General features: G+C 48.5%; 2 protein-coding genes across 5 annotated transcripts in view; one reads left to right on the forward strand and one right to left on the reverse strand.

Moving 5' to 3' along the window:
• The window catches only part of PHETA2 (PH domain containing endocytic trafficking adaptor 2), a 255,679-nt gene that overhangs the window by 218,433 nt on the left and 9,340 nt on the right, over positions 1–27,906 (forward strand). The gene's annotated exons all lie outside the window — the stretch shown is intronic.
• LOC126047862 (suppressor of cytokine signaling 1-like) lies at positions 2,336–17,435 on the reverse strand. Of its 4 annotated transcripts, none has more exons than XM_049822082.1 (3): positions 17,259–17,435; positions 7,173–7,297; positions 2,336–3,835 (listed from the first exon to the last, which is right to left on the reverse strand). In XM_049822082.1, the coding sequence occupies exon 3, from the start codon at positions 3,767–3,769 to the stop codon at positions 3,086–3,088; it is 684 nt and encodes a 227-aa protein (XP_049678039.1). In that variant the 5' UTR covers positions 3,770–3,835; positions 7,173–7,297; positions 17,259–17,435; the 3' UTR covers positions 2,336–3,085. The 4 variants fall into 4 exon arrangements, with proteins under 4 accessions (XP_049678039.1, XP_049678040.1, XP_049678041.1 ...); XM_049822083.1 differs by lacking the exon at positions 17,259–17,435 and adding an exon at positions 17,035–17,098; XM_049822084.1 differs by lacking the exon at positions 17,259–17,435 and adding an exon at positions 15,483–15,567.

The following is a 27,906-nucleotide window of genomic DNA, read 5'->3' on the forward strand; positions in this document are numbered from 1 at the left end:
GCGTAGGAGCTACAGTGGACTTGCACTCTGCCAGACCTCTGCACAAAGAGCACTGAGGGTGAACAATGGGATGGTGTCCCACACCAGGCCAAATCCATGGCAGGCAGCAGCACCCAGAGCATGTGTGTGGCCTGGGAATGCTCCATGCAGCACAGGAGGTTTTCCCTCTACCAGCACACCACACCACTATCCTGGTCCAGCACCCCAGCAGCACACTCCTGGTGCAGAGTCCACCCCCCCTCTGCCCCACGACCTCCTCCATGGCCAGTCCCACCTCCCTGCCCTATGAAAATGCAGGACCACAGAGCCATTCACAGGGGAAGAGACCCCAGGAGGTCCCTGCTAATCCAACCCAGGGCTCACACCAGATACAGGTTGCTCCAGGCTTGACCCAGCTGGGTCTTGAAAACTTCCAAGCATGGAGACCACAAAACCTCTCCAGGCAATCCACCTCCCACCCAGATTACCCTCATGGGAAAAAGGGTGTCCTCATAGCCAGCCTGGACTTGTTTCCCCTATGTCCACTGTGTCTCGTTCTCCTGCTGTACAGCACTGTAGTGAGCCTGGCTCCTTGCTAACCTCCTCATAGGTACGGGCAAGCTGCTGTTAGGTCCCTCCGAGCCATCTCCTCTCCAGGCTGAGCATGCCCAGCTTCCTCAGCCTCTCCTTGCAAGGCAAGTGCTCCAGCCCCCTGGGCTTCTTTGGGTCATCCCCCATCCCAACCTCACTCCAATTTATTACATTTTTGTTGCACCAGAGAGCCCAAAACTGACTGCAATATTCTAACCAGGGTCTAAGAAATGGTGAGTACAGGGAGGTAATCACTCTGTTCATCTGCTGGTGGTGCTCCTGTTAATGTAGCCCAGGATGCTGCTGGCCTTTGCTGCCAGGCAGCCTGCAGGATTCAGCTTTGCTGTCTGCCAAGACCCCCAGTCCTTGCATGGGGGTCCATACCTGGACAGGGCTGCTTCAGGAGGCAGAGATACCAATAACCCTGAGCGACAGGTATGTGTTTGAGCAGGGGATGCACAGTACTATTCTCTCAGGGTGGGTTGAACCCCAGCCCCCCTCGTGACACTGTGTGGGGTAAGCAGGGCACCCCAGAGCATCACAGCCTGACTCGGGCATCTGAGGGCTCCAATTCACCACCTCTAATGGACCCAGTGACCATGACAGATGCAATTACCTGCTTAGCTTTTTGCCCTGGCCCTGCACGAGATTACAGCTCCAGCAGCAAGCAACACCATACCCACGTCAGCCACCATGGTGCACGCAAACCCTGGGATAGCGAACAATCCCAGCTCACGCTTTTGCACTGGGCTGAGAGCTGCAGCAGCTGCAGGGCCACCAAGCTGCCCCTGGCCTCCCAGAGAGCAAGAGGAGCAGCCTGCAAGAAGATGGCCACTTCTCTGGCATTTAACTACCTTGGTTCCTAAGCCAATGCCCCAAGATAGGAGGCCAGGCACCTTGCCATCAGCAGAGCAACAGAGCCCTCCAGAGAATAATTCAGAGTGTTGAAGTTAGGCTTCTATAATGAATCACACCCTGTATCTCTCTCTGTGCTGATCACATGCTTTGGTTCCTCAGATAAGATACCTGAACCCAAAAGAGCAAATCAGAGTAATGTCTCCCCATGTTTGGCTTTTTTCCCCTGTACAGGTCTGAAGGTGAAAGTCAGTGTGAGCTCAGCAGGCTGTCTGCCTGGCTATGGATGCTTGGCAGCACACCAAACAGTTTGGCTCAAATTTTACAGTATCTGAATTTCTCCTTTCACATGGCTGTTTTCAGTCACTTATTTCGAAGTGCCTGCAGCCCTGAAATGAACCATAACCCTATTTAAGTCAACTCTGTTCCTCTCATTTGTACTCATCCTCACCAGCTCAAGTTCACTGATGCTGTGCCCTATTCTAAGATCCTGAATTACTCATATTTCTTTCAAACACTCAGTACAAATTTTAAGGTACTAAAATACTGCTGAAAACCTCACCCTTAAGTTTTAAGGAAGTATCTTCTGTTTAGAAAATTCTTTACTTGATTACACTCTAAGATTAACTAAGTTTATTGTTCCCAGCTAGTACCATTCACTTATGTTCTACTTTTGGTCTTTATAAGAAATTCACTTGTTTGGTTTCAGTTTGATTGCCATGTCTTGCCACTAAACTAACCGGGTTTCCAACACTGCAAGGGAATGAAAATATTTTCATGTATTCATTGACTTTTAAAAATAAGTATAAAACCATGTTTATTAAAATTTTTAAAAGTCATATATAGAAGATTCTTTGCCTTTTTGGAGGCAAAACCGAAATGTCTTTTTATGCTCTGTAGGTGGCAGCAGCATACTATCAGATGAGCATAAGAAAGGGCGCTGGATCCCATCTCTTCAGACCCAACTCTCCAGACCAGGGTTACCTCTACAGGAATACCATGCCCTTAGTATAACATAACTCATCTGCACTCCCAAAAATCTGTTTAAATAAAGCAATGCCAAAGCCAGTGAAGCTGCATGTATCATACATGGCTGCAACAGGTTCCCTCTAGTGCAAACGCTGGCCTCTGAAATGGCATGCATCGCATTCGCATTGCAAGGAGCAAAATGTGCTCTCACTCTACCACGGCTACGTGGGTATCCGGTCAGCACAGGGGTCACACTCACCGATGCCCAAGCTGCACTGCTGTGGGACTGGACTCAGCTGCATCACTTCATGAGGGCAGATTTCTAGCAGAAATGAGCTTGGGCATTTTGGGGTAGAGGAAAACACAGGGCTGACCTGGGAGGACAGGCAACTTGCCTTCTTCTCAAGCTTATAAATTATAAATGGCACACAGAGCAGGACTTGGCGGGGGGGGGGGGGGGGGGGGGGATCTCTGCCCTTCAGATTTGGCTTTACCTCCGACGTCTCTGGGGAAGGCCACACATGCTGTGCATGTACAAGGACAGAGCTGTCACAGCCAGTGGATTCAAGCCCTGGTCCCCCTGCCCTCCCCTTCCCCTCCCAGCAGCCACTCCAGCCCCACTGGTGTGGTGTGCATCCCACCAGCACAGCCACATAACAGGCACCTCCCTTCATCTCCCATGCACATGGCATCATCTCCCAGCCCAGGACAGAGAGGGGCTGGGGACGACACTCCCCTCTGACCCTCCCCTTCCACCCGGGGCTGAGACCACCTCCTCCCTTGGGCACATCCCCAAGGAGCCCCCCAGCCTTGCTCTATCCCCTGTCACGGCACCAGTGGGCAGGCTCCGGCAGCACAGTTCTCGCAGCGTGGGCACTGCCCGGCGGCTCCGACACAGGGGCTCAGAGAAAACCAGGGGGGTTCCCCCCATCTCATCAAAGTGCAAGGGGTTGTTCCGGGTCCCCGCCACCACCAGCTCCAGCAGCCGGACCACACAGTCCGAAAACCAGTTCTTCAGGCGGAAATAGCCCTCCTGGAAAGAGATTCGGAGGCTGACGGGCCCTGTCGGCATCCGCACACTCAAGCTGAACAAGCAGTTCCCCTGCGAGCTGTCCCGCACCAAGTAGGTGCCGACAGGCTCCCGCTGGAGCTTGGCGTGAGCCTCCCCCACAGACAAGGGGCCCCAGTAGAAGTCGCTGGCCTGGAGGATATTGAGGGATCGCTCCAGGACCTCCCACTCGCAGCTGCGAAACATCCGGAAACGATCGGGCAAGCTGGGCGGTGCAGGGCTGGGGAGAATGCTCTGATGCTGCCTTTGTGGACGAGAAACAGTGGTGTGTGTGTTGTGCAGATCATCTGGCCTCCCTCTGATCATCTCTCAAAGAGCCCATGGATCCTGGGAAGATGCTGCCTTTACCATGCTTCCTCCTTTGCATCCACCCTGCAAGACAGAAAGAAAGTGAGGCAAGCCCAGTACCTTCCTCTAACTGGGCAAGTGAAGACACTTCACAAAGGAGAAAGACCAGCAAGAGTACCAAAGAGGGTACATCAAGGAGCTACTGTATATCACCAACACCCAGCTGCAGGAACAACTAAGGATATACATGCACGAAGGGCTCCAGCTGGGTCCCCACCAATGCAAGGCAGCACCTTAGAGAGCTCTGCATCCACTGGGTTTCTATGATTCACAGCTAGGGGCTCCCCAGCACACCCTTCAGCAAGCTGGTTTGAACCTAGCAGATCTTGGTATTTCAAGGTTTCTCTCTGTTGGATGCTTAGGGACTTCTCAGAGTGGCCTTCAAACTGGCAAGGGGAAATGACACCCCAAATCAGAAGGGAAAAACTTGCCAAAGCAGGAAAGTATTGCTTACTTTGTCATTCAATGAAAGGTAGAAAGGTTTCCTCGTGCCTCTCCAACCCTTTCTCTGACAAAAGGACAGACAACAGGACTTAGAAGCAGAACATGGGAATAAGCCCTTCCCACCAAACCCCATGAACCACTCTCTCATCCCAGGACATGCCTGTTTCACTATGTCAGGAGAAAGCAAAGGTCTCAGATCAAGACCCCTTCAAGCAATGTTACACCATCAACTTGAGGACTGGGACTGCCATGAATGAGACCACTTAACGCTGGTACCAGACACTGCTGATGTCCAAGGAACAGTTCTGCTCAAGCCCTTCCAGCCCCTTAACTTCTGTTTCTGCTGGAGGGACATCTCCCCCCATCAGCAGACAATGCGGCCGTCTCCCAGTCACCATCCTCTGCTTATGCACTGCGTTCAAAGTGCTGTCCCTTACTGTCATGACCCTGCTCATCTCCTGCACCTCATGTTATCACCAGGCTGTCTGTTTCCAGAAGTGCAAATTCCTGAACCCAGTGTTGCCATCAGCCATCCAAGTCATTTCAATTATATACAAAAATACATATTCTGCATGTGTGTGTGTATATATACACATAAACTTAAAAACCACAGCCCCAAGCCAGAGGCTCATTCTGTGTGAGAAGCTGAGCCACTTACATACCACTTCCCCAGGCCTGACAAGTCAGTAGCTCACTGCCAAAGCCTGCCCTCGGTCCCTCGACATACTCCATTAACCCAGTGACACTCACTGACAGCACAGCCGTGCTTGGAGCAGAACAGGCTGCTGACATGCAGCCTGCAGCAGAGGAAGAGACACGCTTCTCTGTCTCCAACAGTCCCCACCACCACAGACTCACGGGAGCATTGGGGCTCATAGCAGGCAGGCAGCCCCCCAGGGAATGTTCAAGGACCTGTGGAGGGCTTGTTCTGGAGAGAATGCTTTAAGTTAGTCTTAGTTCCTTGCAAGATACCCCTTATCTCGCACCCTTTGCCAGCTATTCAAAAGCCACAAGCTCCTTTCAGTGCTCGTGCCAGCCAGATGGCCATGCAGAGCCCACTTTGCACCCAGGGAGAGGACATGGAGCAGCAGGGCCAAACGTCTTTCCCTCACACAGGCACAGTGGTTTTGGAAAGGAGGCATCTGCCCGGCAATGCCTTGCCTACAGTCATCTTTTCTCTCCTAACATCTCTCAATAGTTAAACAGTAATACCAATAATGTAGTTGTCAGGCACATCTCCATACATGGAGCTATAAACACGCTTTCCAAGAGCAGCCTGGGAAGTTTCTCCAGTTTCTAGCCCTGTGATTTGCAGTCCACAAGCCACTAATGTCCCTGATACCACTCTGAATGCTGCAGATCCTGCCCTTTAGCTACATGTCACTGCAGGAGGGAAATTCCACACTTACAGAAAGGTGGGAGGGGTAGGAAGGAGTTAATCAAGTTGGTTTTTTTCTTTTCCATTTAAAAAAAAAAAAGGCAGCAGTTGAAAGCTGCTCAGATGGTTCAGCAAGTCAGAATAAATCTTAGGGGAAGTTGATTTAATGAGCAGAACGCAAGTAAACACAGTCACCACGTGCAGTGACTAGGGCCATCTATCACCACCGAAAACTCAGCGCTGTAGGTGCCACAAAAAGTTGCAGCATCTCTGTCCCTTTCCTTCTTCTCTCTGCTAGGCGAGGAAGCTATAAAGCCCTCTGACATTAGCTACTACAGAAAAAGAAGGTCACACTCCTGCCAAATGCCTCCAGGGCTACAGTTATAGCCTTGAGGGTAGCACAAAGGAGCCTTGCTCCCACCAGCAGCCACTCTTCCCAAACAGCAACTTCTCTTGGGTCCCAATGGAAATTTTGCCAATCTCATGGGTCTAGGTTGGAAAATGAATTCAAGCAGGAAAACAGAAGCAGGCAGCTGTCTTTCATTTCCAGGGTAGTTTTAAAAATAACAAACAAATAGATCATTTGTTTAAGGCTGCAGATGCCATCCGACAGAAAAAAAACAAACTTGTTTGTCCCAGTTTTCAACCTTGAGTCATTCTCCCAAGTCCTTTAAGAAAAATCTACTACTACTAGAAGTCTGACTGACTAAGAATGGAGACTGTGTCATCGTTTCAAGTTCAAAGTAAATGCAAAAATAGCACCCTCACAATTTGTTCACTCGGTTTGAAATCTACATATGGGTCAGAGCCTCAGACAGCGTGAATTTGTTTAGCTTCAGTGACCCATTTCCAACAGATGACTGCCTGGCCTGCAGCACAGTATTAGTTACATTACTATTAGCTCTAGAAGTGCTTCCTGATACTACCTTTAAGGTTCACTTTTAGTGGGTCAACAGGTCCTACGTGTACATGGCCTCCCACATCAAGAAGAATGAGCAGACTCTCAGGATTAGGAATAAACCATCCCGGGGCGTAATAGAATACATATGCACAATTAGTTCTGCTTCTGATTTGCCACGCCGCAATTTTCTTTCCCTCCCCCTGCTCCAAAAATGCCCAAAAAACCCCAACACCCAAACACGTTACTACCTCCCTACTGCAAGACAGTCAGAACAAAAAGCAGCACACAGAACAGTCAGCCAAAGCAGCATACCCTAAAAAGCTGGCGTCCCACTAATTAAAAGGCTATATAAGTTTCCCCAGACCTTCTGATTTACTGCAAGTTCAAGAGCTTTTCAAAATAAGTGCTCTTGACGCAGGGCATCCTGCCTTCCTCCTCACTCACTACCCAGGCAAAGCAGCATATTTCATATAAGGAGACAATTCTAGTTACTAGGGGACTGTACACAGCCTCTGGTGTTAGCCAAGCCAGCCCTGCACCCTAGGGCTTGACAAATCTGGCATGTTCAACAGCAGCTTCAAGTACTCAGCTATGATGCATCCTTGCACTCTTCCTCCAGGACACTTGAAAGAGCTTACCTCTTTATATTTACCACCCATAGGGATGAGTTTCTGGATGTCAGGCCTGGAAGTGGTCCAAATTCAAGAGCTTCGACGCAGCACTTCCCAGTTTTTGCAAAGCTTTACTTAAGAGCAGATCCATCCTTTGAGAAGAAAGAGAAGTCCATCAAACAGGTGACTAAGCTCATTAGTTCACCATAATGTGGATCTATAATACAACAAATCTGGGGACAGGTTGGCTGTCTCAACCTCTTTGACCTGTATTATTGTAGAAGCATGTATACAGCACATCAGATAATGACAGAGACAACAGATTATTGCTGCTGTTATTATTATTATTATTATTGCTACTTACAAAGCCATGAGCTGATTAGGTCCCAACAGCTCACAGATGGCCTAAGGACAAATGCAAAGACCATAAAGTTGCCATCACCTTCTGAAAGTGGGAACCATAAAACCTAAAGGTTAAGAGATAACGGTAACAGGAATAAGCTTAAGGATTCAGAACAGCAAACTCAAACTTGTGCTCAATGCAACACACAACATTTAGAGGATCTTAACTGAAAACGTGTAGGTAGCCATTCACTGCTGAGTTATTCAAATAGCTACCCAGTCTGTTCTGGCCTGCACTCTTCTGCCCTGTTTCCCCGGCTCTCAAGGCTTTTCTTTTTCACCTTGTGGATGGAAAACTAAACCCGCTGACCCACTGGACCAGCAGACCACCACATGTGCAATCGTGGTCTGTCAGTGGATCCATCAGCAAGCTGAAAAAAAGAACCCAGCCTTCTGCATGCCTTTCAGAGGCAGTCCCTGTAAGGCTGCACTTATACCTATGCTCCATTACTTAACATCACTTCTCTGCATCATCCCCCCCCAGCAGAGCCCAGACCAGGCACACACCCCACAAGCCACATCGACTTGCAGCTAGCAGAACTGCATGTCTATCCCATTACTACATTACCCATTCCATTCAGCCTCAACATCTCTCAGTTATCAATCCCACAGTTCCCAGAGCAGTTGATGGAGGCTGGGATAATCTGGAAAAGCTCTCCCTCATGTACCCTGCAAGCCCTTGCAGCAGCATCCCCATTCCAGGCAGCAGAGCTTGAGCAGACATCTCTTGCTTGCACGTCTGCATCCCACAGAAACACACTGCCTGCTGATTTGCGGCTGGAGAGAATGTTTCAAAGGAAAGCTCAAGCAAACAGCTGGAAGAAACCTCCCTGGTAAGAGCCAAGCATGCAGCACTGCATTTTAATGGTGGGCCAGCCTGGTTCCTGTGGCCGCCACCATCTGCCACACACTGGTGCTGGTTTAAACCATGCCATCACCACCACAGTGCGTGGCCACACCAATGTCCCTTGTCACAAGCACCCTACCACGGCCAAGGTAACCAAGGCTGATCCAGAAAGGGCTTGTGGAGCGGGAAGAGAAAGGCAGGAGACACACAGACAGAGGGGGAGCTGTGGTTAGGCAAGGAATGTGGCGCAGCTCAGCTAAGAGGACCAATGTTAATCATAGCCAATTTCTCCAGCACAAAGCAGGCCTAGGAGACATTGCTGTTCCCTCTATCTTTTACGCCATGGCTATAAACAGTCTGATGTAAGACTGCCATTATGTCTGACACGTGAGGGAATATGTGGAAAAAAGAAAAAAAAAAACCACACCACACATACCTACCCCAAACCAAAACTGCGTTTCCCTATACAACCAGCATTCAAGGATGCAATATTTAGTAAAATAAAATAAACTGAGGCAGCACACACACTGTTACAGTTCCTGCTTCCATGCAGTAGAGACCAAGCAGGAGGATCCTGCATGCAGGTTCTGGGGAACAGCTGCTGGACACCTTGCAAGAAGACTGATCTTATCAAACCCGTCCCAACATTTTGGGGTTGGAGAACATACTTCAAAACCCACAAATAACTTCCCATGGATCTGATATTTAGGTTTTGTACTTCTTACCATGTTTTTCTATGACGTGTTTTCTGCATTAACATGACACTTTGCTGATACAGGCTAAAAGGATTTTACCCCAAGAAAACCCACAAGACAGTGTGATGGGCACCGACTATTCTTCAAGGCAAGAAAGTCTTCAAGCAAGTTTGATTTCTGCATAACGTGCTTAAAAAAAAAAAAACCAAAACGGAAAGTGGCAGCTCACAGGGAAAGCTAATTGCTTTTGCTGGAATAACCAAAAGAGCTGGAAGAAAGACCGCATTTTCAGAGTCCTTTCCTCACACCTTGGAAATACTATGCACATTCAAAACAACTACTTCCAAATGAAACAGCCCATTCCTCATAGAAATAGCCCAGTATGAAACTGTAATCCTGCCATTTCTGAATAACAGAGAAGCCACATCACTTCCCTGAACTCAAAGGCTGCTGTGCAGTACCTGCAAGCAACTATAGTTTGTCCCACAGCAAGTAAAACTACCAAAACTACCAATTGACTTCTGGCAAGGAACAGCTTCTGTTGGAGACTGAATTCTGGTTCAAGAGCCTGAATTATTTTTCCCCTTCTGTAACTATGGCAAAGAGAATTAAAAAAAAAAAAAGTTGGAAAAAGGTAATCAGGATGGGTTACTGCTAAGTTTCAAAGCTGCAGCAGAGGCTATCCTGCCATGGCTAAAGGGAAGAGAGTTGTTGTTGCTTACCTCTGGCCAACACGACAGTGTTTTTTGGTAAGTGAGGGAAGCCTCGCTCCCGACCCTTGCAGTTTCATAGCGAGCAGCCGTCCCTGCAAACGTCAGTGCAGCAAAGCTATGGAAACCCTCAGCCTCGTGCTCAGCCGGTGAATACAGCCCCTGTGTGGCTGCCTTGCCTTCCCTCCCTCCCCGCTGCCTGCTGGGCGGGGAAGCAGCCCTCTGGGAAGGTGGCCAGGGCTCTCCCCAGTTTCGGTGCAGAAATGAGGAGATGGGGATAGGGCACAATGAGGAGGAATCAAGAGGCCAAGACAGCACAGGTCCCTCATGGCTCCCTTTTGGAAATGCTCTCTCCCATCTGCCTGCCAAGAGGGGGATCAGTGACAATGGTGCAGCGATATCCGGGGCTGTGTCTTCACCGTCCGCTGGGGCAGAGCTCCGCATCCACCCGTCATGGCTCCTCAGCCTTGCCAGCTCCCCCCATCCCCAGACCAGCAGCACAGGTATGTTTCCTCTGTTCTAGCCTCTCAGCTAAATTGACTTTTTTCAGTTGTTCCAGCACCCTGTTTCAGGAAACGAGTAAATCCTGAGAAGCAAAGGCCATCAGCGGTCCCTGCGATGGCCATGGCCTCTTATCAAAACCATCACATTTAGCAGGAAAGGAATTCAAAGAAGCAGCTAACTCTAAGAAATGAGCAGTGTCTGCAGCTAAAACTGGTTCAGTATCATGATCAGAACTAGGATTTTAGAGAAGAGTCCCAGGCATTTAACCAATGCAAGTCAGAGCACAGAGGCACAGGGGAAAGATCCTCCCTTGGCTCTTAAAAAGGACCAGCTTCAGAAGATGCGAGGGGTTATTAAGAAGTACCAGTTACCTTGCCTTCAGAGGAAGCAGTGAGGGTCAGAAAGCACAAACACACCACAACTCTAAGTTTTATAATGGGGGATTTCCAACACACAAAATAAAGAAACTAGTCCTGAGAGTCAAAAGTGAAAAGAAAGAAAAAATTAAGTCATGAGAGGTTATTTAGGAAATCTTAAAGTGACAGAGTGTGCAGACCTCCCAGAAATGATGGAGCAGAGATGCTGCCTGACTAAGAGGACAGGCTCAGGGGACAACACAGGTCACACCACAAGTATCAGCTGTAGGTATGACAGCTTGCAAGGACCTCTGCCATGGATCAGAGGCACCAAATACACATACTACAGATCCACAGTCCCTGCCCAAATCTCTCTACAACCTCAACAATCCTTCAGAAGATGAAAAGCTAACTCTGCTGGAGCTGATATAAAGGAATATAAATTACTGATGGTAGGGAACAAATTTAAATGAGGATGGCTGTCATGAAACTGGGACAGTAGGTGGCCAAGATAAACAAAACAAAAACCAGAACACAAATGGCATTTTCAGTTTATCAAAAACAGAAAACCTCTGGGGGAATCATTTAGCTGACTGAGATACCAGCAAGTAGGGACGAGGACACTGCAGAAAAGCTACATAAGCAGGCAGCTTCTGGGACATCCCTTGCACTTCCCCATGTCAGAAGCAAGTCAAAAAGCAAGATGCAGTGCATGAGGTAAAGAGCCAGGAGCACCCCAGGACCTGTAAAGTAGATGGACAGAAGACAAGGAGCAGTCACACCCCGGGGTGATGGGAGGTGGAAGAGGGGTGTCCTGAGGAAACCAAGGCATTTCAGCCCCTGCACATCCCATCACCTCTCTGCCACCCTTCCAGCCACTACATCTTCCCCCCGATTGACCCAGCCCACTTTGAAGAGCATCCCTCCCTGTGACAGGTCGGTGGGTACAAGTAGCCCAGCTCATGTGCAAGTGGCTCCCTTCCCCATGCAAATACACACGTCAACCCAGGTCCCTTTCTAGAAATCTCCCCTCATCTGCAAGCTGCCATTGCCCACACCACCTCAAACATAAAGAGGTTTAACCTTGCCCCCCAGCAAGTAGCTTCCAGCCTCGTGGTACTTAAATCTAGGCAGCCAGCTGGAAAAGCAGCTAGCCCTGCATCACCTTCCCAGGGGCAACCAGTGACAAAATCATTTCACTCTGCAGGCCAGAGAAGTCAGAGGTCACTCAAAATTCTGCAGGCTGGCAAGCACCAGCAGGTCAGGCAAGACTCTGTCCTGACAGATGCAAGTGGACACAGACTTGTAGGAAAACAAACTGGGTCTGTATTTTGAAGAGCAATAAATTAAGTGGCACAGCCAATGAATGAGCAGATTAACTGTGCTGAGAGTTTGTTAAGGAAAGCTCTAGCTCTGAATGCAAAATCAGTCATTAAAAACCAAGAAGTTAAGCACAAACGTGAGGCTGCAAAATGGATGGGTGGGAATGTAACAGTAATGTCATCACCTGAGATAATATATTCAGTTCCAGTCACCTTAACTAAAAACAGACAGAGCTGAAACAAAGGGGATGGGCCTAAAGATGGGTGATAAGATGTCACATGTAAGTGTTCAGACAGAGAAAGACTGGAGAAACTTCATGCTCAGTTTAGAGAGCAGATAGATACAAGGGGATGCAAGAGAAAGATATGGTACAATCAGGCCATTCTTTTTATGCTCTTTCATAAAACTAGAAGAGAGGAAGTTCAAAGGTGACTGAGATTGAAAAGTAACTAATTTTAAAACTCCTAAAAGGAAAAACTCCCATCACATAGACATTAAAATGCTGCTGCTGGGGAAAGTGAGAGAATTGATCTGAGGAGTCTCATCTCTCTTCTTTCTCAAAGGTCTCTGCTTTGTCTCTGTGAAGTACTCACCACCCTATGCTTTAGCAGACCTTAGGCAGAGGGATCCAGCAGCAAAGGACTGAGGGTTTTTTTGCATCACCTTTTTAAGCCAAGTCTTAACCATTCAAGCTCTACATAAGACTAAGGGGAGCCCAGCACAAGGTATAAACATCCTTTAGTCATGCAAAACTGAAGAAGTAAACAAAGGTTTATAAAGTCGCTACAGGGAATCAACTATGGACCTGCTGCAGAGTAGTTAAAGCAGCTCAGCCTGTTTTTTCCAAATTTTTTAAATTACTAAAAAGAACAGCACCTCCTGCTTTTATCTGCTGACTTGAATATTGGTGTACCTACCACACAAATGGGCCATTTCAGTGATTACTGCTACAGCAGCTCTGAATCAGAAACACTGTAGCAATGAGGTTAGAAAGAAACATTCCCTGTCTCAGCGTCCCTTTGAGTGGGGCTCTTGGTCCACTGTGTCACTTAGTTGGGCCTCAGAGGATGAACATAACTTCTAGCAGGAGCAATTCGAGAATGTTTCTCCAGCTCCAGCTTCCCTCCCTCCACATCCCAAAATTTCTCACCAGAAAACAAACAAGAACTCAAATATGCACAAAGAATAACATGGATTAAGGAAAACATCGCCAGTCTGTCAAAAAAACATAATCAAACCATTCCCGCGGGCATCTGTGCACATCACCATGAGCGTGCTGACCCAAGCAAACCTATGCCGAACCCCCCTCAAGCTTTAAGCAAGGCACCATCAGCAAGCCACACAAAAGCCCAGCTACAGAGTTCAGATTGCAGGAACAGGAATGGAGATCTTTGACATTTTCCAGCTGCTAATAGTGACACTTATTTTCTTCCCTGACAGCCTTTGCCTAATTTTCCAAATAAAGTTTGCTACTGAGGAAGTGTGAAAGTAGACCCAAGCTGTTTCTGAACTACAGAATCACACACACACACAAAAACCTCTGTTGGACAAGTCACAGTCTGAAGTCAAAATTTTTCTTCAGCATTTGCGGGGGATGACGGGGAGGACAAAACCCCTCTGCTTAGACAAAGGGAACTGAATGCTGACAACCCAATTTTGCCAGCCACAGCTCCCAAAGAGACCTGATGTAAAGCTAAAGCAGCCTATTTGCAAACTTGATATTGGCACTGTTCAATTCTTTCCCTCGTCCTTCACATGTGTTTGAGACCAAGCAGAGAGGCACAGAAGCGCATGGGGAGCAGGAAGGGAGAAGGCAGAGAGAATGTGCATTATCAAAATACCTTGAGAGCAGTTCTTGGAAATGTGCAGCCTGTAAGCCTGTATCAGACACTCATTTCCTGTGAAGGGTACACAGGCCTTTTCATTTCTCCGCTGAAGAGGACAAAAATAAGGGGGCAGCTCTAAAGTCTCCAAAGACAACATAAAACCAGCATTTAGCAATTTTACTGAAGCTGCATTAACATTTTTATACTATTAAATACCCATCAAACAGAAGCAGAGATTCCCAGAAGTTTAAAAGGTAGGACTTTCTATACTTCTCACTTCTAAATCTTAACTTGAAATCTTGCACTTGGTCGAGGCAGGGGGAAATGCATTTTACTCGAGTCATTTTGACCACTCACTAACACCACCAAATCCTGCTACATCAAACACCGCTGCACTTTTTCTTTTTTTTTTAAGGGTCCGAGACTGATTTCAGCAAAATGGTGAGCTAATAAATGCTTTACTGAGGCAGAAGGCTGCAGGATATGCACAAATGCAAACCAGAAGAGCAGGCAGTAGCAAAGTAGATTGACAGGATAGAAGAGGGTAGGTTGATGTCATGCCTGCCTTCTGCCTCTATTTACATGTAAATCAAGGATCTAATTAATGTAGCATTTAGTTGCATTAAATAAATATATGATGCCTCCTAATGACACACACTCTTAATACTTTTACTCTGCAAAAAGATGATCCCTGTATGGCAGACTCAGCTCTTGTACCATCCACGTTTTCATTTATAGAAAGAGATGCAGGTGCCCACCTCCCCTGGCTTGCAAGCTTTTGGCAAGTACCACTAGCTGAGGTCTACTGAGGCCTGGAATAATGGCTCAGGAACATGCCACCTCCCCACAGCTTTTATTAATCTAACCATAGTGTCAACCCAATCCAAATGATGTCATATTTAAATATTGGCACTATCTGTTTATTGCTGACCAGACTAAGGTAGGAGTAACCAGGAGAGAGAAGCCTGTCGGTGGTAGGGGGTGATTGGGGTAGCGAGGAGCTGCAGGGAAAGACTTGGAGGAAAGAGCAAAACCCCACTGGGGACGGAGAGAAAGAGGAGCAAGGGAAGAAACATAGCTCCAAAGGCACATTTTCTCCTTTGTTTCTCAGCAATGCAACCACAGTATTAGCGACAGCAACTAAGAATTTACACCACCCAACTCCAGCTCTATCCTTGCACAAACCGATCACCAATTTCACAGAAATCCCAGTTGGATTGAGGGTAAGAGGCACTGGCTACACATTTGAAGCTGTCATCTGGAAACTGAATTTGGCCCTCTCTGAGCAGACATGGCAGGGACACACACCTGGGAGGATTTGCAGAAGCTCAGCCTTTCCCTGGTGCTCCTCTATGCCTGCTTTTTGGGACACTAGTATAGTTTAACCTGTGCCTTCCAATGCAATCTTAAACAAAAGCCTCGTGCTGCCTCTCAACCCCACTACATTTAAGTAAATGATAAGCAAGCCAGGTTATTTAAGGACATACGACATACTGAATGATAACAAGAAGCACAGAAATAACAAAGGCCCAGATCCCAGTCTAGCTCAGGAAAAGATGGGAACCTGTGTGGGAGGTTGGCACCCCAGTAATCCTGCGGGTTTGTGCCCAAGAGCCTACCACTCTGGAGGGAACAAGAATCCATACTTCAACAACTACATTTTAAATCACATACCCAGCAGAATCGCTCACGAACACAGAAACAAAGCTTGGCTTCATCTGCAGCGACTGGCTACATCTCATCGTAACTTGAATCAACCAAGACCAACATTATGTGATAATAGAGCCTCAGTCCCACAAACTTCTGTGCATGTGCATAATTTTTAAGCACGTGACCACAGCCCTGCTGTAACTGAACGGGCTATTTGACGTTCATGCAGCATCTGAACTGCAGTCACAATTGTTTGGAGAAAGAAGATATGTCTGCATACCCTCTTAAGGGCACAGTCAACAGGGAATGAAACATGAGGAAACTAGTTATTTCTGAACCCACCCCATTTTACAGAGTTGAGCACAGTCAACATGTGACTGGGTTTTTCATTTAAGTTCTCGGAGAGCTGCAAGGACTAGAACTAGCAAACAGCACTGTCTGGACCACACAGTCCTAAATAGCAGCTTGCTAACAATACTCATTACCCTCAACTTTCTAGAACAATGGTCAAGCCACATCCCCCTCCTTCACCCATGCAGGGGAAGAAAAAAAAACCAGGGATATTAACATTCTTGAGTTCCTCTCAGTTACCTCCAGGGTTCATCCAGATCCTGTTTCCAAGCTTCTATTGAGCAGGAAGGAATACACACTTAAACTAAGTTAAAAAAAAAAAAAAAAAAGGAAAAAGCCCCCATCCCATAAGGAACACAAGCTGAGGTTTTAGGTGGTAACTATTCCAAAATTCTCAGTAAGAGCATGTATGTTTGTGGGAAAAAGTGAGTAGCTGATGCTACATGGCTACAAGCACCATGAGTCAGATTGCATACAGGAGGAGGTTTTAGCGATAACCTTTACCAACGAGGCTTTTCATGTGCGTGCAGCACCGATCTTCTGAGAAAAGGCAGGTGTGAGGCTGCGTTCTGACTATGCCAGGTCTGGAGGACGGTGAGTGCCTCTGCCTTTCAAGGGCAACCCCAATGGGCACATACACTCCTCCTTCATGGTTACCCCGTTTCCCCGTAACGCCTTCAATTCTGGCAGGCAGGCAGCTAAGACTAAGCGTAACGCTCTGCGCACCACTTCTCTAGTGGTTTATGTGAAGGGAAAGAAGCGGCATGAAGACCAAGTTACCCGCTCCCCAGACCCGTGCATCTGCTTCCCTACAGACCCACTTGAGACATTACATAATTTGCAGGTTTTGCTTTAAAACAAGCATCTCCCTGCCCTGATGCTGTGGAGAACACCTTGCCAAGCAGGACAAGCCCCAAGCCTCACCTAGGCTCCCAGGCTGCTCCCAGCATGGCACATGGCTCCCTTCAGGGCCGGCAGTGAGTTGCCAGCATCCCAAGTCCTCCCCTGACCCTCCTGGGGAAGGCACCCCAAGCCCCGGCACGCTCCCTCTTCCCCAGCCAGCAACAGCCCCGACGCCCCCGGAGCCAAAGCAGAGGGGAGGCTGCACTTCCCGGCTCCCGCCCTTGTAAGAAGACAAGGGGGGACCGGAGGATACAGACAGACACCACCACCACCACCACCCCCCGCCCAAAAGACCGGCTTTGGTTAACGCCGCACAACTTACTCTCGGCACCTCCGGGGCCGCGGGCGGGCGGCGCTGCCGCCGGTGCGAGCGAGCGCTCAGTGCCGGGGCGACAGCGGCGCTGCCCGGCCCTGCCCCCGCCGCCGCTCTCCCGCCCCAAAGCGAAACGGAGGCGGCCCCGCTGTCCTGCCGCCCGCCGCCGCCGCGCTCCGCATCCCCCCCCCTCGGCCCCTCAACTCACAAAGGGGCCGGCGTGCGCGGCTTACCGGAGGCGGCGCGGCTGTCCGCCGGGCCCTCCTCGGCCGCGGGGCGCGCGGGCGCCGCGGCGGCGGCTTCAGCTTCGGCTCCAGGGAGCGGAGCGGCGCGGAGGGAAGGGGAGTGGAGGGGAGGAAACCCCCCAAGTGTTTCTTTTCCGAGGAAGGAGCCACGGGGGAGGGGAAGGGGAGGGGTTTCTCCCTCCTCCACCACCCCGTCTTTCCACAGCGTGGCTCTTGCAAGGGGGAAAAAAAAAAAGTAAAGAAGAAAAAAGTTTGGGTTTTTTCAAAAGAAAAGTTGGCCGGACTAGGAGGGCGGGAGAGAGAAAAAGGAAGAAAAAGAGGCTGTGAAAGCCCCTCCGCTGCAGACCGGCAGAGGAACCCCACCGGGACGGCACTGCAGCATCCACCGCCCCCTGGCACCCGCCGGGGCCACGCGTCGCCCTGGGGAGGCGGCGGCGTCCCGCGACGGCGACAGCGGGAGACCGGGGCTCTGCCCCTCCTCCCAGTTACCGTCTGCTGCCCTCCAACACTGGGCTGGGGCATCGGAGCTCGCAAGCACCGGGGAGGGCTGGGGCTATGCCCAGGGCTGATGTAGCAGAGCTGTGAAACACCGGGGCGGGGTTCTATCCACAGGCCCGGGGCAGCAGAGCCAGCAAACGAGGGCCCTTTCCACCAGTGGCAAAAAGGGAAGGCTGTCTTGGCCTTCACCTTCACTACTAGAGTTCTCCCAGCTCCTCTCCAGCACTACAGGAGGAGCCTCCAGAAGGGCACTGATCACCCTGGCAGTGCAGCAGGTCTGGCAGCGTAATGCAGACTTGAAGAGCATGCCTAAAAACACACGCTGTTGCCTTGGGGGGTTGAATGAAAATACTGGAAATCATGGGGAAAAAATGGAAAAACATGCAGAAATTTTATGATGTAAAATACAAGTAGCACACCACATGGTGCATACCATAAGCATGTTACTGCTCAAAGAGAATAGATGAAATAGGAGAAAAGAGAAGCTTTGGAATTCAGTACAAACCCCACAGCTTTTAAAGGCCTAGCCTGCAATTAGGCTATGACTGGATCGGATCATCAGCATTCTCATTCACCTGTATACTTTCTCCAGATCCCACTGAGACTGCTGCGCGCACTCCCTGGTGCATGTGTGCTAGGTGAATTGCCCTGTTGAAAAAGCTGTATGCAAACACCAATGCAGACATGCTCTGGCTGCTCTCTTCCAGTCTGGTGATGCAAAGCAGCTGTAACTCCGGGTTGAGCAGCTGACTAAAAAAGCTTCACAGCTGCTTTGCATTGCTAGGGAGCACGAAGCAGTCAGAAACACACCACTGAATCTGATCTGCAGCCTTGCTAGACGTTCCACTGAGTATTGAGACATCAGTCCTTGTTTTTTCTTTCAACCAAGCATGAAGATGTTGCTGACCACAGAAGAATTTCTGAACTTCCATAAGAGTCTGGGCAAAGTGCTTCATTCTTTTTCAGGGAGGCTTCAGTGGGAGGACCTGCCACTGGAGCCCTAAATCACAGCAGAGACAAAGTGCTCATCTGTTCCATTGTTGGTTTTTAAGTAGGCTTGTCACACTTTTCTTTGTATTTTTGGATGGCAGCTTGAAAAATATCCTGTGGTTTGCTTTACAGTTGCCTAGTAGGGAGTCCGTTTCCCTCTGTGGATATTTATAGCATTTATTGGGTGACTTCATAGACTCTACCAGCCACCTTGCCTTAACATTAAATGGACTAGTCTAATTCTGCCTTTTATTCGTCCTCTTCATCTTTGCCTGCAAAAAGTAACAACCAGCCTCACTGCTCAGAGATTGTTTGTGGGTCTCACTCTTCTCTCTCTTGTCCACTTGAAACCATGACCTCACAGCAGTTACAGCTGAAGCGTATTGCAGCAATCCTCCCCAACAGTAAGAGCTGGTGAGGCATATCACAGTGGCACTATTGACCACAATTTTCCAAAGCTCAGATTTGACTCACAGGGCCCAAAACGTGTTCAGGGTTGAGGTACCTCTGAGGTGGCTTTGTTATAGGTGGAAAACACAAGGATGCTGAAGTAGCTTTGTGTCCTGTGATACAAAAGGAGGGGACGGCAATCAAACTGTGCTCCAGCACTGGCTTCGCTAGTACTGCATTTCTTCCCTGCTAGCCTGAAACCAAGCCTGGATGTTAGGTGAAAAACAAATCCTGCCTTTAAGTGAGTTTTCTAAAGAAAAAAAGAATACAAGTAAATTCCCTAGAACCCAGCGGTTCCCCATGCTCTCACCACTGGATTGATGTTTTTTTTCCCAACTGCTTTCAGCATACAGATACCCGCCTGAAAGTCTCTCTGTAATGACAGTGAGGATGCAGGCAGGGTAACGGTCCTGCCATGAGCAACCTGCTTTGAATGCTGCCCACTGGTGCATCTCTGGAGAAAGCTGGATCCATCCTAAAGACAGGGTTTCTGAGATGCCCAGGATACTGATGACAGTGTGGAGAGGAATAGTTCCTGAGAAGAGGCCACGATTTGTTCTTATGATTTACAAGCTTTATCCTACCCCTCAATTTTTCCTCTGCCTAAGGATACATACCCTCACTATCCCTGATACTAAAACTTTAATAAACATTAAACATGAAAGCATTAATTGATAGACCTGCTGATGGAATGAACCATTTCCAGAGAGTTTTGTCTGAAGGCCAGCTGCTGAGGGTGGTAGGTCTGAGTTCATTCTACCTTTGGATCATAGTTCTGCTTTGTGGCATTTCTCTGCTTGTTCTTCAGCAACCCCCAAGTCTTTGGTAAGTTTAAAGATGTTGATATCCAACAGCCCAAGAGCCAGTAACACCCTAACAGCTCCTTCTCAGCATGTGGATTTCTTACAGCCTGCACAAAGTAGAAAGAGCCACAAGCTGCCTATTTGCCCCTGTCAGTTTGGGAGGTGTGGAAAAAAGAAAGGTATTTTGGGGCAGGTGTCATGGTTTAACCCCAGCCAGCAACTAAGCACCACACAGCTCCTTGCTCACTCCTCCCCCCTCCCAGTAGGATGGGGAGGAGAACTGAAAAAAAAAAAGAGTAAAACTCATGGGTTGAGATAAGAATGGTTTAATAACTAAAGTAAAATAAAGTATAATAACAATAATAAAATATAATAATAATAGTAAAGAAAAGGAATATAACAACAACAAAAAAAGATAAAAATAACCCCCCCAAAAATACAAGGGATGTACAGTGCAGTTGCTCACTACCTGCTGACCAATACTGGAGCAGCGATCCACCCCTCCCAGCCAACTCCCCCCAATTTACATACTGAGCATGATGTTCTATGGTATGGAATATCCCTTTGGCTAGTTTGGGTCAGCAGGTCACTGCAAACTGCTGAATAAAGATGGTTTTCTGGGAAAGCAAAAGGCATGCGTTGCCCCAGAGGAAGGGAGAGGGTAATGTGGTGAGGGAAAGAACTGAGGTGGAGAGAATGAAGCACTGAAAATCTGCAGAAGAAAGGAAGAGAGGTACAGAGAAGTGAAAGGAGAAGAACATAGAGAGCACAGGGGTAGGAAGATGGGTGAACACATTAGATATGTTAGTACTACTTTGTCCTTCAGTCAGCTGGGGCTGGAGCACCATCTCCAGATGATGAGTGACTGATTATTTAGGGGCTCAGTGCCTTACTGGGCCCCCAGCCAGCACCAAATGTGCTGTCGCCTACTGGTATGCATGCTGGCTTTGTGGATGGGATGTGAGTAGGAGGTGAAACTGTCCTGGTGATGGAGTGATCCGAGTGGCCCAGACATAACCTGAGGGGTTCCTGCCAGGTGGTCAAATGGGAAGGAAAGGGAGAGAAGAAAGCATGGAGCAGGCCTGGGTACCGTGGTATGAGAGGTGACACAGGCAGTGCATGAGATTTTGTATAGAGAGGAGGATGGAAGGATGCTTGGGGGGTGGGTAAGAAATTAATGCCACTATCTCCTGATGTGCTGCAAGTCCTGCCTGCAAACAGTACAAAATGTACAAGCTTTGACTGCATACAGTCTTAGGTGGTTTTTCCCTTTTGACACTTCCTCCCCTTTCTAGGTGGTCTCTCTCATAACTTTCTAAAGCCTCCTTTTAGGATGCTAACAGCAAAGCATTAAGAAGAAAAAAACCCCAACATCACCACAAAAAGAGAAAGCCAGGAGGACAAAACCAACACACAAAAATACCCTGGACCCCTTCTTCTGCTCCCCCTGAAAAAAGAAAAAAAAAACAAAAAAAAAAACTTTCTGTGGTTTAGAGCTAACGGAAGGTGTATTAGTTCAACTCTCGTGAGAAAAATTGGCACAAGTAGTGGCCCCTTCGGGTGAAGTGGTGGCCAGGCCCCTCCTTCCCCTCTGAGAGCAGGGCTCTTCTCAGTAACGAAGAGAAACTGCTTTCCAGGAAAGTGAAGGTACAGGGGCTGCCCAGAACAGAGTGACCTAGCTCAGCTGCGGGGAGCTGTGCGCTGATGCTTGCAGGCTTCACCTCTGGCACAGAGCTGGTGCGCTCCTGTACCCAGCAACCCTGCACGTTGTGGAGGGCTCGAGGATGGGGAGCCATAGCCAGCCGTGCAATGGGCACCCCCCAGACTACTGCCACTGCGGCTTCATTCCAGTCTGCAACACCCTCTGCTGTTCTGGCTTTCCCCCACAGCCACGGCAGACATCGTCCTCGAGTGCTTCAGCCTGCGCTGCCAGCCCGGCAAAGGGCTCCTGCACACTTCTTGGCTGAGCCTGAGGCTCACAAAGCAGCGGGGAATGGGTGACAGCCCGTTCTCCCAGCACTGATGGGCAACGTGCAACCCGACGTGCCCGCAGGCAGCAAGGTCAGGAGGTGAAGCTGGGAAGCCGAGCAAGCCAGTGCGCTGCTGAACCTCAGGCACAGCGGTTGCTATCGGGAGGCTAGGCTTCAGAGGGTGGCTGCTACAGGGTGCAACAGCCTGGAGCTGAGCTGCAGCAAGCAGCAGCTGCAGTGCTGGGCAGAGGCAGCCCAGTGGGACTGTGGGATGCTTTGCTGGTGGCTGTTCAGGCTGCCGTTTCAAGGAAGGGCCTTCCCTGTGCAAAGCAGGGCAGGTGGGCACAACCAGCTCCTTTCCCTACAATCACATAGGCCCAAAAAGCTGAGATTAAAGTGTACCAAATCTTTTGCTTCAGGTTTTAGTAATATGCACAGTTACTTCTGTGAGGACACAAGTCTAGCAGCTCCTTGTATGTTTGTTATTGCCAAACTCCAAAAGCAGAGGAGAGGAGGAAAGGGAAGGCAGTGCACACACTTTGCCAGTGCAGTTATGACTCTGCATATGCCCCCTGGTTCATTTGAGGGAGGAAGACCCAGCAGTCAGTGACCTTCTAGGTTTTCAAAGAAAGTACCAGGCTGCATACCCTGGAAAATACTTAGGTCAGATTTAAGCACCTGCAGAGAAAACAAACAGCCTTTTATAACTGTACAGCAAACCACTCCCTTGCCTCTGAATCTGGCCTATATGTCAAATACCCTAGAACAGTAACAGAGGACGACCTGAGACAGGGGAAATGAGGTACCAGGCCACTGCACCAATGGACTCCAGTGTGAGCTCCCTGGGGCTCTGTGGCCTCATAAATCCATGACCACCTACCTCAGCTAACTCCTCCTAACATTGCTGCCTACCAGATGTGGAGGGAGAAGCTCAGTGTGCTCGTTTTGGCTGGGATAGATAATTTTCTTCACAGTAGCTAGTATGGGGTTATGTTGTGGATTTGTGCTGAAAACAGTGTTGATAACACAGGGATGTGTTAGTTATTGCTGAGCAGTGCTTACACAGTCAAGGCCTTTTCTGCTTCTCACACCACCCCACCAGCGAGTAGGCTGGGGGTGCACAAGTTGTTGGGAGGGGACACAGCTGATCCAAGGGATATTCCATACCATATGATGTCATGCTTAGCATAAAAAACTAGGGGAAGAAGGAGGAAGGGAGGGGGACGTTTGGAGTGATGGCGTTTGTCTTCCCCAGTCACTGTTAGGTGTGATAGAGCCCTGCTTTCCTGGAGATGGCTGAACACCTGCCTGCCGGTGGGAAGTGGTGAATGAATTCCTTGTTTTGCTTTGCTTGCACATGCAGCTTTTGCTTTACCTGTTAAACTGTCTTTATCTCAAGCCACAAGTTTTCCCACTTTTACTTTTTTTTCCCTCCGATTCTGTCCCCCATCCTGCTGGGGGTGAGGGAGTGAGCGAGCAGCTAAATGGTGGTTAGTTGATGGCTAGGGTTAAACCACGACACTCAGTTAAGGATTTCACTGTGTCCCTAAGGCCTATTGCTTCTCCCCGTTATCCCACATTTTCAGGACGTGTTCCTGGAGTGCTGTCCAAAAGTGGTGGACCTTGCCTGGAGCCCTCTGCTCAGAATCCTTCACCTGGAAGATGTAACCTCAGTCCTGCCCATGCTTCCCCAGATTTGTTCCCCCTCACTGTGATGGTAGGTGATGCTGAACCCCACTCAGAGGAGACAGGCACCGAGTTCTGACCTATGCCCACCTGCTTCAGGGTTTTCTCCAAAGCAAACAAAAACAGCTGTGAGAGGCCACCCTGAAGGAGCACAGGGAGCAATCCAAGATGCAGACTCCACAGCAGAAAGGTCCTAAGTCATTGCTGGACCTAGAAGCAGGAGCTTCTAGCTGAGGAAGCTGAACCTCTAAATGAAGAAAAACAACATACAAGGCAAGAAGGAGTATAGCTATGGGCTATAATTTTGGGAGCAGTTGTAGCAGAAGCATTGCAGGCTGATACCAACTGACAGCGGTGTCTGTCGCACTAGACTAATTTCCAGACCTGTCTGCTTTCCAGATGATCACAGGACAAAGGACTCTGTCACATTAATCGTTGTTTTGTTAAACATCCCAGCTCAATTAAAAAACTGCCAATGGTTGGGAAGCTGCCACCACTCTAAGTAAACTGCTCAAGTATTTAATTACTTTCTCCATTATAAAATGTATACCTCATCTCTAGACTGTTGTTTCTTGTACCATTGTTAGGCAGAGCAGCAATTACAGCAGCAAAAATTTAATCCTACACAGATATATTTAGGCTTTGATCATATCAGTCCTAACTGCTTCTCCCCCATAAGAAGTCTTTCAACCCCTTTACAGGCCTTAGAGCTCTTGCAGGAAGCCTCTCCAACTTGTAAACTTCCTCCTTGAATTGTAGATGTCAAAACTGGGAATTCCTTCACACCAGTAATCACATCCATGAAATTAGCAAGTACAATATAATCTCATTACACCTGCTCCACATTCCCTGCTTATACATCTGAGGGTGGAATTAGCCCAGTGCAGTGTTGCACTGGGAGCTCACATTCAGCTGCTCCTACACCATGAGTCAAGACTTTGCCAGCATCGCTTCTTCCACAGACAGAGCTGCCAGACCAGAAGTGTGGCCTGCATTGAGTAACTCAGCATTGGGCTGGTTCAAAAACACATTATGTACTTGTACCAACTTTAACATTTTGACACTTACTAGGAAGTAAATTTTCAATCCAATTACTACAAAATTTGTTAATTTGGTCTCACTCCAGTTTTTTAAAAATCAAAACACAGTTTAAGACTGTATCAAATTCCTTGCTAGAGCCCTATTATGTCAACAGCTTTTACATTTATCAACCAAATTCATAGCCCAAACCTATAATTTACATCTCCAAAAGTTACCAAGCAGTTTTATGGATTCTTTTCCATAAACACAGTAGACTTAGCATTAACTAGAACTCTTCCCTTGTTTTTAAATGATCCTTGTATGTGCTATTTCCTTATTCTGTCTGAGGTCAATAAGGAGTTGGTAGGCCTGTAATTACAAGTGTCAGATTACTTCTGCTTTTTGCTATTATTTTGTCCCAGCCTATGGGGAATGTGCCAGATTTTCCAAGTGAAGGAAGGTTAAGTCTAGACAAGAGCTGGAGATAAACTCCTCTCCTTCCCCTGCTGCTTCATACATTAAAATAGGTACCTACTCTAAAGGCATGTATGGGTTTTGTAGAGACCTGGAGAGTAGCTCGCCTCCCTAGTTAACCAAAACAGGCCCAGGGGATGGGAACAAGCAGAGACTCCTGAATTTGTCCCAAATATAAATGACTTTCTGATTAAGGAGGAAATGGAAAGCTGAGACAGGAAAGAGTTTATTTGTATGATGGGTGCTCATATATAATTTATATGCAATAAATGTTGCTAGCTATTTCATTAGTTGCAAATAAAGTGATACAAATGTGCACCACTTGGAGCTGATGCATGGTGTGTGCCTGGGGCTGCTTCCAGCTGAATGGCAGTGGTTCATGTGGGGATGATTTAACACTCCAGCAGCCCCACTATCCAAATTCTGCTTCAGGTTAATCCCTGGAGCAGATGCACACCACTTTTTCAACCACTCATAGCTTGGTTTATTAACAAAGATTTCCATTTAAACTACCACAGTGGCCCCAGACTGTGGTAGGTAAAGAGCCAGCATCTATTTGTGCCCTTCTGCAGTGCTGGAGAGCTCTGGGATAAGGAGTGCAACAGGCACATGCTTAGAGCAAGGGGAGTGAAACCAGCTTAAGCCATCACAGCATTTTTAGAGCTTAATACATCAGCTGCTATTTCAGACATCAGTAACTCATTCCCATCAGTGAAATTCAACACAAAATTAGGGAAAACCAAAGGAAAAGTATACCACACAAGGTACCTGGATGGGTCTGCTGCTGTTGAGCAGAGCCTCGGGATGGCAGGATGTTCATATCCTACGTCAACTCTTCCCATGTGGGCAGCTCATTTAAACCCTTGTGACTCCCTGGGACCATCTCCAAGGCAAGCAAGGTTTGTGGATGGGTCTCAAGGGAGGGAGATGTCCACCGGGAAATGTCTGCAGGGTGCAGATCTGTGGTTCAGCCCTTCATTGAGCCCCTTCCTTTTTGTAAGTCCCATTCTCCTTCCACAACAGGTCAAACCTCTGCAGCTTTGTGCAGAGGGCAGGGATGAGAGGGCAGCTTTCCTCAGGCAGGGGGACATCAAGCAGTTTGCATGACAAAGGGCAGAAGACCCATTAGGGATCCAAGAACTGGAGAGGTGGGGGCTTCCCTGTGGTCATTAAGTGCCTCTGCTTCCGCTGACCCCACTGTGGGCTGCCCAAGCAGTGCCCATACCCAACACCAACAGCTCTGCACTCACCAGATTTCCCCCCTCTCCTTGCAGGGATCCTTCCCCTGCTCTGGGCTGCTGGAGCAAGGAAGGAGCTGGTCTTTGTCCCAGAGGAAGAACTGGTCTGCAGGCCCCAATGATACCCCAGACCTGCCTGCCGCCCGCAAACCCAAAGCCTGGGAGCCAGCGTGCTAGGGCTGGTTACGTGATGCATGCTGCCCTATGATCACTTTTATTTTCCTGTCCACTATAGTTTGCAGCATATGCTTTCAATGTGGGCTTTATATAGAGGAATATCCTCTATATATCCTCTGAAAGAAATCAGTGAAGCTAGCAATAGCATGCTTTTTTACTTCTATAACTGCGTAAGAGATTTTGGGGTACAGGGCTATTACTAATAAATCACCATAAATAGATCAATATGTCAGTACTTCAGTGCTTGAATCCAACCAGCTATGGGGAATTTGTCCCTTGGCAGCAATCAATCTGCTGTACTTAAAGTTTCCTTACCAGATCTGCAGCTAGCACAAACTGATCAATGCTGTTCCAAGTCAGTGGAGCATAGCAGCTTTCCAAGTCCCAGTGTTCACCCTTGCAGGTCTCCTCCTCCTTTGCAAGGAAACAGAGGTTAAATTATCCTTTGCTAAGCACATGTGATATCTCTAACTCCCAGTGCTTTATGTGAAAGCAGCCTTTCTTACCACCAGCCCACTGCAGCCCAGCCAACACCCCAGCATCTTTCCAGGTGGAGTCTAATTTGGTCCCCCACAGGCAGCAATTCCACTGCAGTGGCCTGCGGCACTTAGAAGTAGATGCAGCAAAATGAATTCTGTGAGCCATCCAAATTTTGCCATGCATCCTGCATAGCACCCTCCTCCTGCGGGGTGGTTTGCCAGGCAGTTGGGGAGGAGATATGCAGTCTTGTAAGATGCTGGGCTGCTCTTTCAGAGGGGTAAGTAGCATTGCTAGAGAGGACATGAGGGATCTGGAGATCCCAAAAATCTGGCTTTGGCTAATGGAATGACAGTCCTGCTGCTGAGGGAGGGTCCAGGGCTGTATCCCAGTGCAATCTTCTCCACTTGGAGCTCTATCCCACATCACCTATCACTGATGATTTCTGCAAGGAATTTTTCCTTTCCCGTGAGCTGCCTGCTGATGGAGCCTCCTACCAGAAGTGACTAGGGATGCAGGTCACAGGAGTCCAAATTCACTAGAGAACACATCATTCTCACCTAAGCACCAGAGGTCATCTCTGTGACTCAAAGCAAAGAGACCCCAGATCCTACTGGCTGCTGGAGTCGGGGAGAGGGCCTGAGGTGGTGGGGGAGAGGGTCCAAGACCTGTGAGTGGTGATGCGCATACCACCAGGGCGAGCATTTACACCAGGATCCTAGGGTTATCCCAAACAAGGCTTGTGCCCAAAACCTGGTATTAGGTAGAGAGGTCAGAGCTGCCAGATAAACAACTTTGGTAACTACCACCTACCTACAAGCTCTATCCAGACCTCTTGGTTGTTAACAAGCTC

The sequence above is a fragment of the Accipiter gentilis genome, chromosome 18, assembly GCF_929443795.1.
Source record: "Accipiter gentilis chromosome 18, bAccGen1.1, whole genome shotgun sequence".
NCBI lineage: Eukaryota > Metazoa > Chordata > Aves > Accipitriformes > Accipitridae > Astur > Astur gentilis.

What these genes read in the sequence shown, in the direction of transcription:
- LOC126047862 (XM_049822082.1), bottom strand. Translation starts at nt 3,769, where the DNA reads ATGATCAGAGGGAGGCCAGATGATCTGCACAACACACACACCACTGTT.